Raw genomic sequence first — 15,322 nt, 5'->3', positions numbered from 1 at the left:
CTTCCTTTGTAATAAATAGGCCACAAGGTTAGTTTGGTGTAGTGCAAGTGGTCTTGAAACTTGGCCCTTTTATGACTTGCGGACTTCAGCTCCCAGAATTCCTCAGCCAGGCACGCTGGCTGAGGAATTCTGGGAGTTGAAGTCCGCAAGTCATAAAAGGGCCAAGTTTGAAGATCCCTGGTGTAAAAACAGAATTATAAAGACACTGAAAGGATTAAGATTAAGGTGGCACAATGATGTGATTTTTTTTTCATTGTCAAAATACTTTCCACAGATTTTTTTTCTAGAGCACAAATATGGAATCCGTGAGTCTCCAGATATTGTTGGATATTAATTCTCATCAGTTTAAGCCAGCAGGACCAATAATCAGAAACAATGGCAGCTATAGCTGCAAATCTTTTTAAACCAAGCTTAGATGGCATTATGTTAACCTCCACACATAGGTTTTACACTCATGGTACCAGTGCTCTTACTTTTACATTCCACAAATCTCATTTCCCAATCTAAGAGGTGAGCCAATCTCAGAATGGTAATAGAATTCACACCTGGCCAGAGACTTCCTCCGTATTATTTGGTAAGATGTTCCTTGGCTGAGCCCTAACACTGAAAAACCGGTTTTGCCAGCTAAGTCCCAATTCAAATTAACTGCACTGTAAAAATTGAGGTCCCCATAATTATCATTCATTTCACTATGTAACATATCCTTTAGTGACAATAGTCTGAGTCTATATCAATTGCCTTTTCTCTGATCAAAGTGCTTGTCCTAAGAAGCTACACTATACTGTACTATGTTGGTGCAAAATTGTAGGAAATTGGTCACCACCCAAAGGGGAAGGGAATTATAGATATAATAGTGGCAGAAGGACACCACAATTAAACTTCTTATTCCTAGAATTGTTGCCTAGCAGAAGGGAGGGAGGTTCATGGACTTGGAGAGAAATCATGGGGATATCATTGAAAATTCAGGTCTCCAATTCGGTTTAGTCAATACTGTACATCAGGGATATCCAACCTTGGCAACTTTAAAACTTACGGACTTCAACTCCCAGAATTTGCCAGCTGGCATGGCTGGCTGTGGAGTTCTGGGAGTTGAAGTCCATAAGACTTAAAATTGCCAAGATTGGGAACCTCTACTGTACATCATCCCTTCCAATCTGATTATGATTTACTCATGTGTTATCAAGTTGGCGTTGACTCTTAGAAATCACATAGATATGAATTAATAGATCACATTGTACTATTTGGACAATAAATAGAATCAATCTTAAATACATAAGTTTTATCCTTTTTCTCTTGGTTTGAAGACTTGGGTCTCTTGGTCATATGTCCAGGGCTATTCTCACAAGCAGAATACAGAATAACAAAATTGGAAGGAACTTTGGACATCTTCTAGTCTAACCCCCTGCAACCCTATTACAGACAGATGGCTCTTCAGACTCTTCTGTCCAAACCCACTCTGGGTGTGTTTTAGAATGAGAAGTAAAAATAAAAGTTTTCTGAAGAAGCTGCATAGCTGAGTGGGAATTGGTACCCAGGTCTTCCCACTCCTAACCGCTAGGGGACACTCCCTTTCAAATAAATATTTGCTAGAGCTGGCTGCAGTTAAGCCAAGTAAACAGTATAAAGAAAGGCAAAGGCAACAACTTGGAAAACACCCACAATCACACAAGCTGTATACGTGCAGTTCTGCAGCTAACTTAGCAAGTAAATTCATTTCTATCTCCCATTCTACTTCATTTCAAACATATCAACGTAGCTCATAGAATCCAGCTGACAAGGTGGGGGGTCACGTATAAAATCTCTAGCAAAAAAACTACAAGGTTTTTAGACTCCCGTGGAATCCAATTAAAAAGAACCACATTGACGAAGACTTTTATTAGAACCACTGGATTTCCTTAACCAAAGTCAATCTTCTCAAATCCAAGGACAAGATAATTGCAGAATGTAGAATATCTATCTTCCTCTGTGCAGAATCAGCAGTTGCTGGTTAGAAAAAGGTTACTGCCATGCCGATTAGATCATGTTGCCTCTTGATAAGTGGGCACTCATTCATGTTTTGCATAATATTACAATGTGCTGTGTTCTACCTCATACAGGCTGGAGGTAGGTAAAAAGCATGTTTCTCTATCTGGACTCAGATCATTTTTGTTTATTTGCATCCCACCTTTATTACATTTACAAATAACTCAAGACAGCAAACATATCGAACACACTTTCCTCCTATTTTCACCACAACAACCCTGTGAGGTGGGCTGGGCTAAGAGAAAGTGATTGGCCCAGGATCATCCAACTGGCTTTTGTGTCTAAGGAGGGACTAGACCTCATGGTCCGTTGGTTTCTAGCCTTGTGTCTTAACCACTAGCCCTGGTCATAAGCTGCCTATTCACTTTTTTAAAAAGTCATTTTATGCAGCTGATAAAACAGGCTGCGGCCATCACAACTGATGCCCCAAATGCATATATTAATCTAATCAGCAACATTGGACTTGGTTTCAGTGCAGCAGCATGGTTATTTTTCTGGCATTAGCCAACTTGTGGAACTGAAGTCATTATATGCAGATTCAGATCCTGCATAACCATAAAACTTTAATCTAGTCTACTTTGTTGCAGGCATGCCAGACAATTTCCTTCCTCCTGACATCTAACCCTGACTCACAATGAGGAAGTAAACAATGACCACCTTCCCCTCCCAGACCAATGTTGTCTCCTTTGGCTTGCAGTGGTTTTCCAAAATACCCAAGCACAGAATAATTGTTCAGATCCCACCATATACAATTCCCCCCCCCACACACACACACGCCTCCTTTTTACTGGAATGTAGAGTCTGCAACTTCTGAATTTAATAAGATGCCCCCATAAGATAAAAGTCGTTGGCACTGTTTGAATTTGTTCTGCCAGCAGCAAGATCTGACTGCTGGGCCAGTGATGGATTGTATTGCAAATCAGGGCTGTTTCCAGAGGAGGCAGAGGAGGAGAGGACCTGGAGCTTATGGAGTGAAGGAGCTGGATGAGGCTGTCGGCAGGCCCAGAGGAAGAGAGAGAGGCTTTTGGAGGAGTTGGTGGCGGCGGCAGCAGCATGCTCCATGGGTGAAAAGAAGCAAGGCCTCTTTAAAGAAAAGGTGGAAGAGTCAGGATCAGAAAAAGGAAAGAAGTCGAGGTTGTCAGAATACAAGCTAACTTGAGGGCTAGTCCACATGGAGCCCCATTTCCATCTGTCCTGTTTGCCATCGTTCACTCCCTAGAGACTAAAATGGACAATGTGAAATTTGAGCGGGCCACTAACAAGAAGTATATATCGGAGATGGTGACCCTTTGAGAGCTGTATGCAACGAAATTTCATTTTGATGTATGCCGATTGGTGTACATTCAAAGTGACAATAAAGTTACCATGCTCAAGGTTGACTCAGCCTTCCACCCTTCCGAGGTAGGTAAAATGAGGACCCAGATTGTTGGGGGCAATTAAGCTGACTTTGTAATAATGACGCTTGGGGTGTGTGTGAAAGCCCTAATAAGCAGGCATATACATAGAATGAAGGCTACTGCTAAGCTTGTAAGCCGCCCTGAGTCTTCGGAGAAGGGCGGGATATAAATGGAATAAAAATAAAAATAAAATAAATAAATAAATAAATCATCAAGATGTGGTCTGCCTTGGGGGAAGAGCTTCTACTAGAGCGATGATGGTGTTTCTATTTGTTTACATTTTAATATCCGGATTTTTATTTTATTTATTTATTTATTTATTTACTTTTTAAAAAAGCGTTATTACCAGCAGAAAAGTCAACTTCAGCACCGAGACGTTTGCAGGATCCTCTGTTTCCTCGGTACAAAATCTGCCAAGGCACGGAAGGCTATCATATTAAAGTGTATTAGCGCCCATCTGCAAGATGCCACTTTCGCTGTAAAAATAAAAAAAAAGACTAAGACTAAGACAGGGGTCGGCAACCTCGGCTCTTTTATGACTCGTGGACTTCAACTCCCAGAATTCCTGAGCCAGCATAGCTGGCTCAGGAATTCTGGGAGTTGAAGTCCACGAGTCATAAAAGAACCGAGGTTGCCGACCCCTGGACTAAGACGTCGTTTCCAAAGGAAAAAAAAAGTTTCCCCCCTCCCTTCCCTTCCCTCCGGCCGCCCGACCGTCTGGGCGCGAGGCACTCTGCACGCGCCCAGAAGCCCGCCCGTCGCTTTCCGGGCCGGCCCACGCGCGGCTCTAAGGCGCCGCCCAGCCACGCCATCTCTGCCGACGGCCGCGCCCCGCCCCCGACTCCGTGCCAAATCAAGACGCGGCCTCCCCCGCGTGCGCGTGTGCGTCCGTCCCCCCTCCCCTTTTATCAGCTCTGCAGTTTATTTGCATAGCCGGCCCCGATTGGCTGGGCGGAAAGAGGAAGGAGCGGAGGGGGAAGCCCGCAGAAAGGAGGAGGGAGGGAGGGAGGGGGAAGAAAAGGGGGAGGAGCCACCTTTGTTTCACAGCCTGGGTTTGTAAACAAGAGGAAGTCTAGACTCCCAGCTGAAGCTCTCGGCGGGGGGCTGCGGGTCTGTCGGCGGGGCGACTCCCCTCCCCAAAAGCCGCATCGAGGCACCATCCCAGGCGGGGGCGCTTCGCCGTTGCTCTTCGGACAGGTGAGACGGGGAAAAGGGCTTAAAGGGAAGCGGCGGCGCCCGTGGACGCGTCTTCCCCCCCCCCCCCCCGCGAAAGGCTGGCGGTGCGTGGTCGGTTCTCTCCGGGTGTATGTTATCAAAAAGACGCCCGGCGTCCCTTGGGTCCTCCCTTGCGGGAATGAAGGGAGGGGGAGGCATTGGGTGTCTGTGGGCACCGATTTCCACTGACCCGCTGACCCCCGCCTGAAAAAGAGGGAGATCCTCCGAGCTATCGGAACGGATCTGATAAGCCGGAGAGGGAGGAAACGGGATTCCGGTGGGTTCTTTTCAGAGGATTGCCAGACAGTTATTGCCCTCGTCCCGTCCACGCAAAGAGAGCCTGTTTCCTGCGATAACCAAATGTACCTTTTTGTTATTTCAGCAGGGGATTTATCTCCTCCCCTCGCGGTTGGCCCGCATCCCCTCTAATCCCCCAGGAAATGCTATAGAGAGAGGGATCCGTTTTCGAGAGTCTCTCATTCGGGATCAGGTGGCATCTTTTTATCTATTGAGCAGTCGGGGTTGCGTTTTTTTTGTTTTTGTCCTTGGAGGATAGTTTCCTGCACACTATCGATTAGTAGCCAAACGACGGAACTGTTTATGAAAGCTGGTTTTAACCCTCCCTTAGTCTCTCCCAGCAAGTAGATTTCTCTCCTTTCTCTGTCCATCAGTCAAGGGAATTTACATTTTTCCAGCTGCTGTTTTTCAAAAGTTTTAGTAGAAGGAGGGGGTGCTGGTGGTTTACACCTCCAACTTCTTTCCATACCCTTTTTTCCTTATTTTAAAAGTTCACATTTTAGGAAGTTTTTAATAAACATAAATGCTTGGATGAATGGTCCTACAATTTATACGGAAATATAAAATTTGGCCTATTACTCAACAACTGCCTCCTTCTGATCTCGAAGTAAAAAATCTTGCCATTTACCTCTGGCAGAGAACACAAACACAGTTTTCAGTTTATGACTCTCATCCCAGCCCTATCATCAACTGTCCCACCCCCTGTATCAACCTCCTCTTTTTCTACATGCCTATTTCAAGCTTCCTGTTTAACAGTTATAAAAGTAAGTAAATATAAAGTGCACGTGATTGTTACAATAAAAGGAAACCAAGATACTTCAGCTTGTCTCATGTCTTTCTCTATTCCTATTTTTCTCTCATGAAAGGGTTCCCAAATAGCCTATTTCTGGGTATGTTTCTACAGGCACACTGTATTTGATATACCAAATCCACTATATTTTCTTGAGGTTCAAAGCATTTCAATATCTTATCATGCCCATTTATTTCTTACTTGCTATACCAGAGTCGAATTGCTATATATAAACAAGTATGTTGTTCTTAGAGCACAATATATCATGGCAATAATCATCTTTTCCATTATCAGCACAGAGACTAAAGTCAGATAAGCTCAATGTTTATTTATAGGCCTCCCGTATAAAACAAATTAGCTTAGGAAAATCCCTCCTCATACCTGGCATATATTTTCCTTATCATATTTTAAAAAGCTTTATTATCTAGTGAAATAAATGTGCAAAAGGTAATATTTGAATTATATGGTCCAGTTCATTTGGTGTTCAGACAAAAACATATACGTATTTCCTGTGCACATCTAGTAGAAAAGCAATTAATAAATTGCTGGTAAACAAGATGCCTCCCCATTAGTTATGGCTAGTATGTTTCTGTTCTTTCTTAAGACTGTCTTGGATGTTGTTTAGAAGACAATCTCAGTTTGCAACTGTTACTGGCAAATATGTAATTTATTTAGAAGAACAATATTTTGTGTTACAGTTCCTTGGGAACTTTGATGACATTTTTATAAGGCATATAATGGGAGCACATTTAAGATTTTTTAAAAATCTTTTTCAAAATTGTAAACAAATCCTTTTTTTAAAAAAAATAAAGGAACTGTATTTTTTTTAAACAAAACCACTTCCTTCTTTGTTTCCTTCCTTTCACTTCTTCCTTTATTGCTCCTGTCTAGCTATTCCTCACATTCATCCCTTGTTATATTCCTCTCTTTCCTTGGCCTACCAGTAATTTCTGTGTTCAGTGTAGATTCTTAAGAGAAATTATGGGGAAATTTTAAAAAAGGTGGGGAATAAAAAACCTCTACGCCATGGCCACACATGGAAAAGCAGAGGTTTGCCTGTAAGGTAGATATTCATAACTTGCTTTAAGTTTAAAGCTTGCTTAGGAGGAAGAGGGGAAAATGTGGAGGGGGTGGGGGATTAAGTTGGATCTTTAAGTTCTCCCAAATGCTAAGATCTTCTCTAAAAAAATAGTCAAAGCACAAATCGAGCTTCCAGGGAGATTTTCCTGGCTCAGCATTTCCTTGCTTGCTTGACTGGCTGGTTTGCTTCCCTTTGAAGGAAGCACCTTTCTCCTCCTCCACCATGAGGTTCCAGACAACCACTCCACCCACCCGCTTTGAAAACCAAGCCTCCATCCTTCCTTCTAAAGGTTTTCCTCTTACCCGCCTCCCCTCAAATTCCTCTCCAGCTGATTGGTTTAGCCCACTGTATTTCCTAGCAATCCCATCACTCTGCTCCTCCCTCCTCTTCTCTCATCTTCAAGGCTGCTTTGTGTCTACCCCATTCTTCTCCAGCTAGCTGTCCCATGTGGTGCCTTATTCTGTGTCTCCAATGCCTCTGGTTTGGCTGCACTTAAGGGCCACACAATTCTCCAAGCCCTTTGTTGTGTTTCTTTGAAGCTGCCCCTTGCCATCATGTAACATGATTCCTCTAGATTCCTTCTGCCTTCTTCCTGGCTTAGCAGCAGATCCCTTCACCATTTCACAACTCCTAATGTTGCCTGCTATTCGGTGACAAGCTGTTGATGTCTGTCTTGACATTCCCTTCCCTCTCAACCAAGCGGATGTTAGTTGCCAGTTTGGTCTAGTGGTAAAGGCACCCAGCTATAAACCAGAAGTCTGAATTCTAGCCCCACTTTAGGCATGTAAACCAGTTGGGTGGCTCTGGGCCAGTCACTCTCAGCCCAGCCCACCTCACAGGGCTGTTGTTAAAAAAATAGGAGGAAGATTACAATTACAAAAAACAATAAAGGTGGGATACAAATAAACAGAAATGATCTGAGTCCAGACATACCTTGAGACCTTGAACTATTTATAAAAATAAAGGTGGGATTATATATATATATATATATGTATTTGAACAAAGGCCCATGCTGCAAAAGTGAAAACTGCTCATAGGTTTGGGGTCTGTGGCTGGTTATAATACTTGACAGTTATGTGCACAATCTGGTAGAATAAAGAAAACGGAAAGCTGTTTTTATAAGAAAAGTCTAGAGTTTACAGCGAGGGGTGTCCATGGGTACTAGGACAGGGGGGTCTTCAAACTTGGCCAATTTAAGACTTGTGGACTTCAACTCCCAGAATTCCTCAACCAACGTGTTCTGGCTGAGGAATTTTGGGAGTTGAAGTCCACAAGTCTTAAATTGGGCAAGTCTGAAGACCCCTGTATTAAGAAGACCTACCCTGAAATTAATTGGAAGGGTGGCTTGGAAAGTTAAAGCCTTATTCCTAAGGTAGTTTTCTTTCATCACGGGATGATCAGCTGTGACCTACATCCTGGGGTTAATTACAGGCTGAGTCTCCCAAGAAGCTGCCGAGGGAGGGAGGGAGGGAGAGCATGAGGGAGGGAAGGAAAGCACCACGTGGTATTGTTTTTGTTTAGATACCAGACTGGTTACACAGAACCTGGCCAGTTTCCAGAGCTAAGAAGCAAAATCTTGGCATTCTGACTCTAGGTCTGTAAGCTGTCACTTCTGATAGGTTCTCTGTAGGTTGGTGATCTGCCTCTTCCTCTTTTTTAGGGCTTTCATCTGCCCTCCCCCAACATCTCCTCCAGGAGCTGTCTAGCTCTCCACAACTCTCCTGCAGCTTTTCTCCTGGTGTGACTCCCACCACAATGGTGAGGCTGTCCAAACCCAAAACTTTTCAGGCCTATCTGGACAACTGTCACCGTCGCTACAGTTGTGTGCATTGCCGGGCCCACCTGGCTAATCACGACGACCTCATCTCCAAGGTACAAAAAAAGGGAATGAGATAACCCTGGTACACCCCTCTAGAGAAGATCACAGCACCCAAGGGAAAGGGGTTGCTGCGCCTAGGTTAGCTCATTTTAAAAGAAAAAGGGAAACATAAGGCGGTTTATTGCCAAAGGAGGAGAATGTAATACGGAAGGGCGACAGAGAAAGGACAGCCATATTTTCTTATACCCCAACGTAAAAATTACTCCTGTGGATTTTCTGTGTTCCTTTAAAATTTGTCAATCCTCTAACAAGTACAGGTAGTCCTCAGTTTACAACCATTTGTTTAGTGACCATTTGAAGTTACAACAGCACTGAAAAAAGTGGCTTACAATTGAACTGCGTGGTGACCAACTACTGCAGCATCCCCACGGTCAGGTGATCAGAATTTGAATGCTTGACAACTAGCATGTATTTACGACGTCTGCAGCATCCCAGGTCATATGATCACCATTTGCAACTTTCCCAGCCAGCTTCTGGCAAGCAAAGTCAATGGGGGAACCCAGACTTGCTTAACAATCACAGGCTTCACTTAACAGCCACAGTAATTCCCTACAGTAATTGCAATTGTGGTCATAAACTGAGGACTACCTGTAAGTCATTCCAGGACCAGTGTCAAATAATATCTTAAAATACTTTTTACCCTAACGTAGCAATATTAATGTTTTAAGTTAAATACAGAGGCTTGGGAACATAGATTATAATTAGAATAGATCAGACATGTCAAACACAAGGCCTGGAGGCCAGATCTGGCCCGCAAAGTGATTTCATGCGGCCCGCGAAGCCATCCTGGAAACAGTGAGGGAACGGCCCCCACTGCCTTGGCCCTGGCCCAGAGACCCTCAGATCTGTCCCACTCTTGCCCAGGCCCCCATAGGCACCCTTGATGCGAACGATGTAGAGCTGGCCAGGCCCACCCAGTAGGCCACACCCACTCTAGCCATGCCCACCCAGTAGGCCACGCCCACCCTGGCCATACACCCCCCCCGCCCCCCCACCCCTGCAACCGCAATGCTGATGCGGCCCTCAATGAAATTGAGTTTGACACCCTTGGTATAGATTAAGCAAGCCAAACTCTGGCCGGTATGGTTTATTGGAGAAATCAGCACCTCCCAAGCAAACCACCATTTAGATCTAGAATTTTCTCCTCTGGGAATAAAAACAGACAAAGAAGGGGAGGGCCGTCCTCCAAGCAGCCACCGCCAATTGCAACATCACATCTCTTTCCGGAGCCATCTTCCAGATGCTGCAGAATTTCTGAGCAGTAAAAGATGGGAAATTATTTGGGACTAGAAGAAGGCATGAAGAGAAGGGTGTGTGTGTGTGTGGGGGTTTGTTTACAGAGGGCAATGGGTTCTTTCAGAGATGCCTGCCTAGGCTTGCCAGCCACCTCCACCCCAATTCTCAAGAGCTTTCAAGGGCAACAGGTCTCAGCTGTGGCTGATTAATCATTAAATTCAGTTTCATGGGTTTGAAAGCAAACTAGAGAATCAACAAGGAAACGGGGAAGAGAGAGCGATGGCCATCAGCCAAGCCAGGGAGGGGAAGATAAGCAGCTGATCTGGAACTAAAGTCTACAGAAGATGATAAAAACAGCTTGATGATAAAAACAGCTTGAGACAGGCTGAAGGCCGCTCCTGGGATTTGGGTTCCCAAAGTGTGTGTGTGTGTGTGTGTGTGTGTGTGTGTGATAACCAGGGAGACAGAGTGGCAGGATGAGAAATAACTGCGGAAAAGTACTCAGGGTTGATGGGAGGCATTTGTTTAAAATAGGGACAGGAAAGTATTTTGTTTTTTAACAATGCCCCCTTCCCCTTTTTGTTACAGTCTTTTCAAGGAAGCCAAGGACGGGCATACCTATTCAACTCTGTGTGAGTATCACAAAAGAGGAACATATTTTGGAAGAAAAAAATAAAATAAAACCTGCACTCAGGTTTTCTCTCCCAAAGGACCTCTAGCTATGTTAAGTGGCATTGTCTGGGGCCAGGACAGATGAGATGGTTGTTTTAGTTTACCATCAGAAGAGCAGCAAGTCTCTGCCGTATCCTAATTCTATGTCTGAATGCTCATTGAGCTAGTACTCTCAGGCCCTACTATACTGCATCTTCTATAAGGACTCCCAGACTCAATTCATAACACCTTACCTGATAAAATATCCGAGAAATGCTGATCTTTTTTTTTTACATGCAACTACTGTTACCAGATCGGTATAAAATAACTTCCCTGAATGTGGCCAAATTCTGTTTTACTGTATGTAAAAGTAGGCAAACTTTAATGGCCCACTGTTAATCCACCACCAATTACAATAAATTATTCTGCCTGTCTTTCAATTTTATTTTTTACTATTAATTATTGTCTTAATGCTTTTATTTGCCGGTCAATAAAGATTGATTGATGGAGGTAGTAACTCTATTTAGTCAGTACTCTAACACTAGCACTAACCACAAGGACTTTGGCCAGCCAGAGTCCTCTGTTGAGAAAAATCTAGCTACCTGAAAGAAAAAATCTTGCACTGAAGTCTTTCCCCTACCACTGTCCCTACGGGGCATCTGTAGATTAAAGGGTCAACAGAAGAGACAATCTCTCATTTTCCATGGATGGGAGCTGAAACAAAGGAAAGCAGAAGCAGTTAAGCTATTAAGATAGTAGAAATGAGAGAAGGAAGGAAATAGATTTCAGTAAAAGATAACTTAATAGGCTAATCCCCTTTTCCAAAACAGTCAACCCAGCAGGAATGGGGGCTATTCAGATACAATTCAAAAACATATAAGAGACCTTCAAAGCAAACTTAAAATACTTCAGGACTAGTATTGATTGGCACATTATTCCAAACTGAAACTCACACCTAATCAAAGAGGGTTATTTCCCAGTGATCCCATAGGAATAAATGAACACTGCAAGTGAGTTACTCATACAAGTAGCTACTCATACCTTGTTGCTATTTTGATAGCAGAGCCACAGCCTGGAGGCTAACCAGATCCTCTCCTAATATGCAGGCTGTTGTTTGTCCCTGTGCATTGCACACTTGACTTTCACCATAAGGTTATAAACCATTTGGGGTCTCCTTTCTCCCCAGCTCCAGCCTGTCTCTGTGGCACTACACTTCAAAAGACCTTGGTAGACCCCCCCCAAAAAAACCAGAAACCCTACCCTCCTTTCCAGATGGGGGTTGTGGGCTGACCTCCCTCATTGGGTGCTGTTTCTGAAGTCACTGAGTGACTCTGAAGCTGGACATAATCCAAATGCTGGAATAATCTCCATCTTCATATTCCAGTTTGTGAGAAAGTTTTGGGCTAGTTCTTGTCCTGGTGTATGTCCAAACCAACCTAACAGAACTGGGGGAAATCAAATCCAATCCCACCCTTTTTCCCACTGGAAGACCAAACCAGCCTGAGCTTTGTCAAGCACCCACAAAGGGAATAGAATCATTATGGCAGTGACGGGTCCAGCTTCAAAGAACAATGCCATTCATTTCATCCCTCGATTGGTTTCCATTTTCAGTGATTTCAAGGCAAAGTAGAAGTCGTACTAGGAAGACGATTGGGTGGAGGGGCCCTCTTAAATCCAGATGATATTGTGCTTTCTTTTGGCTCCCTACAGAGTGAATGTGGGATGTGGCCCAGCAGAGGAACGTGTTCTGCTGACGGGCCTGCATGCTGTAGCTGATATATACTGTGAAAACTGCAAGACTACCCTTGGATGGAAATATGTGAGTCTCCTGCTTTGTGCCTTCCTCTTCCTCTGCCTCCTTAAAACAATTGCACCCCCCCCATAGCTGGCTCCCACCTGTATTGTTCCTTTCTCTTCTTCTTCTTCTATCTACAGGAGCAGGCCTTTGAAACTAGCCAGAAATACAAGGAGGGCAAATTTATAATTGAACTGAACCACATGATAAAAGACAATGGCTGGGATTGAAAGCCAACCAGCATCTTTGGACAACTGTATGTAGGGGGTGGTGCCTAAGAAATGTCAAATTTCCACCAAACCTGCCTCTACCTTCTCAACCATTGGATTGCCATCCCAGGCACCTCCAGGGGCACCTGAGTTGTGAAGGAGGAGGCGGTGCTCCTGCCAGAGACACATACCCACAGCTCAGTCATGTTAACTTCCTGTGGCACAAGGTGGAAGCTCCGGGACACCGTTAGGCCAGGGACTGTGTGCAAGCAGGGACTGGGGTGGGGTGGGGTGGGAGGACTACGGCTGGCTGTTGTCCAGAGAGAAATACTGTATTAAGAGAAATACAGAGGGGAAATGTACAGTGCGAGGGGGAAGGGAAACGTTAGGCGTGTACAGTACTTGTGTGTGCGTGTGCGTGTGTATGTATTATATAAATAAAAGTATTGGAAGTGATGGAGTTTTTTTTCTTCTTCCTTCTGCAGTATGGTAGTTGGTAGATTGGCGCAAGGGAGACATGATAAATTCCTTGGGCTGCTCCCTGCTTAGCTAATTAAAGTTAAGGCTTGGGTATTTTTTTTATTAAAAAGTTTTACAATACATTTTAAAATACAATAAACTCCCTCCTCCCCCTCCCCTCTCCCCAACCTTCCCCCACCCTCCCCTCCCCCCTCCCCGACTTCCCAGAGCTGAATACAGGGTATAGTAATACAAACATAAGGTAAAATATAAAGGTAAAGGTTCCCCCGCACGTGCGTGCTAGTCGTTTCCGACTCTAGGGGCCGGTGCTCATCTCCGTTTCAAAGCCGAAGAGCTAGCGCTTGTCCAAGGATGTCTCCATGGTCATGTGGCCGGCATGACTAGACACCAAAGGCACACGGAACGCTGTTACCTTCCCACCGTAGTGGTCCCTATTTTTCTACTTGCATTTTTATGTGCTTTCAAACTGCTAGGTTGGCAGAAGCTGGGACGAGTAACAGGCGCTCACTCTGTTACGCGGCACTCTGGATTTGACCCGCCAAACTGCCGACCTTCTGATCGACAAGCTCAGCGTCCTAACCCACTGAGCCACCGCGTCCCTTATAAGCTAAAATATGCTAACAACAAAAAAAACATTAAGTTCTATCGGACCTTAACTCTCCATAGTCATAATATTAATAAAGTAACAAATAACTAATAAAAATCCACTACTTATTCAAATGCTAAATGAAACTTTTTAGTCCCATATTTACTCTGAATATATTCAATCCATCTTCTCCATTCTACAATATATCTCTGTTGCGATTGGTCTTTCAAATATGCTGAAATCTTTGCCATTTCTGCCAAGTTGGAAACTTTCAAAGTCCACTCTTCTATAGTCGGCAATTCCTCCTTCTTCCAATATTGTGCAACTAAAAGTCTTGCCGCCGTAATTAGATGCAACATCAACTTAGTATCTATAACAGTAGTATCTGTAATAATACCCAATAAAAACAATTGCGGAGAAAACTTTATCTTTTTCTTAAATATCTTTTGCATATTCCACCAAATTTTAATCCAAAAGGCTTTAACCTTTTTACAAGTCCACCATATATGAAAATACTTTGCATCCTCACAACCACACCTCCAGCATTTAGGCTGATAATTTGAATACATAGATGCCAATTTCTTAGGATCTAAGTGCCACCTATAAAACATTTTATAAAAATTCTCTCTTAAATTTTGGGCAGTATTTTTATTTTTATCCAGTTGTTCTGAAACATTCAAGACTTTCTGTGAGCAGTGGAACACCACCAGCAAATCAGGATTTGTAGCTGTTTCACTAGCCGTATGTTGTTTTTCTAATTTATTAGATTTTTACCCTGCCTTTATTATTATAGCAGTGGACATACCTTATGCTCCTTCCTCCCCCTATTTTCCCCGCAACAGCCCTGTGAGATGGGTTGGGCTGAGAGAGTGACTGGCCCAAACCCACTCAGCCTAAGGCGGGACTAGAATTCACATTCTCCTGATGATTGGCCCAAAGTCACCTATTTGGCTTTCATGCCTAGGGCGGCACTAGAATTCACAGTGTCCTGGTGATAGGCTCAAAGTCACCCAGCCAGCTTTCATGCCTAAGATGATACTACAACTTACATTCTCCTGATGATCGGCCCAAAGTCACCTATTTGGCTTTCACGCCTAGGGCGGCACTAGAATTCACAGTGTCCTGGTCATAGGCTCAAAGTCACCCAGTCAGCTTTCATGCCTAAGATGATACTACAACTCACATTCTCCTGATGATTGGCCCAAAGCTATTTGGCTTTCGTACTTAAGGTGGCACTAGAATTTACAGTGTCCTGGTGATAGGTTCAAAGTCATCCAGGCAGCTTTCATGCCCAAGGACTAGAATTTACGGTCTCCTAGTTCCTAAGCCAGCACCTTAAACACTGGATCAATTTGGCAATACATTCTTGCAATATGTTCACAATTCTTATTGAGAGGGAATAATTGCCTCTAAGCCTGCGTAGAAGTCACAATCTGTCAATCTATCAAAATATTGTGGAGGAATGGGGCTGTGTCACAGAAGAAAATATGATTCATCTCAACTCAAGGTTGGTGGTACCTAATTCTAATCACACTGCTCCCCTGCTATAGCTGAGTTCTAGAAGGCTAATAGCACAGGATGAGTGGACAGGGTCCAAATCATATTATGTGGCTCCGTTTATTAAGACAGACTGTCCCTCATTTAGCCCCTGAAAGGTCGACTCAGCCTTGCTTGAAGTACAGAT

At 43.9% G+C, this 15,322-nt stretch overlaps 1 protein-coding gene across 1 annotated transcript; it reads left to right on the top strand.

The window, feature by feature from the left end:
* The first annotated feature begins 4,453 nt into the window (after positions 1 to 4,453).
* Positions 4,454 to 13,028, top strand: YPEL3 (yippee like 3). The gene is made up of 5 exons (XM_083378646.1): positions 4,454 to 4,616; positions 8,463 to 8,674; positions 10,506 to 10,549; positions 12,279 to 12,387; positions 12,504 to 13,028. The coding sequence occupies exons 2-5, from the start codon at positions 8,558 to 8,560 to the stop codon at positions 12,591 to 12,593; spliced, it is 360 nt and encodes a 119-aa protein (XP_083234772.1). The 5' UTR covers positions 4,454 to 4,616; positions 8,463 to 8,557; the 3' UTR covers positions 12,594 to 13,028.
* The last annotated feature ends 2,294 nt before the right edge of the window (positions 13,029 to 15,322 follow it).

The sequence above is a fragment of the Vipera ursinii genome (assembly GCF_947247035.1).
Source record: "Vipera ursinii genome assembly, chromosome: Z".
NCBI classification, from domain to species: Eukaryota; Metazoa; Chordata; class Lepidosauria; order Squamata; family Viperidae; genus Vipera; species Vipera ursinii.
Note: the sequence above shows the minus strand (reverse complement) of the source record. Positions and strands in the feature narration are given on the sequence as shown.

Excerpts from the sequence above, each read along its gene's own strand:
- YPEL3 (XM_083378646.1), top strand. The coding sequence starts at position 8,558 with ATGGTGAGGCTGTCCAAACCCAAAACTTTTCAGGCCTATCTGGACAAC. Across the intron at positions 8,675-10,505 it reads ACGACGACCTCATCTCCAAG|TCTTTTCAAGGAAGCCAAGG; the intron begins GTACAAAAAAAG and ends TTTTTGTTACAG. Across the intron at positions 10,550-12,278 it reads GCATACCTATTCAACTCTGT|AGTGAATGTGGGATGTGGCC; the intron begins GTGAGTATCACA and ends GGCTCCCTACAG.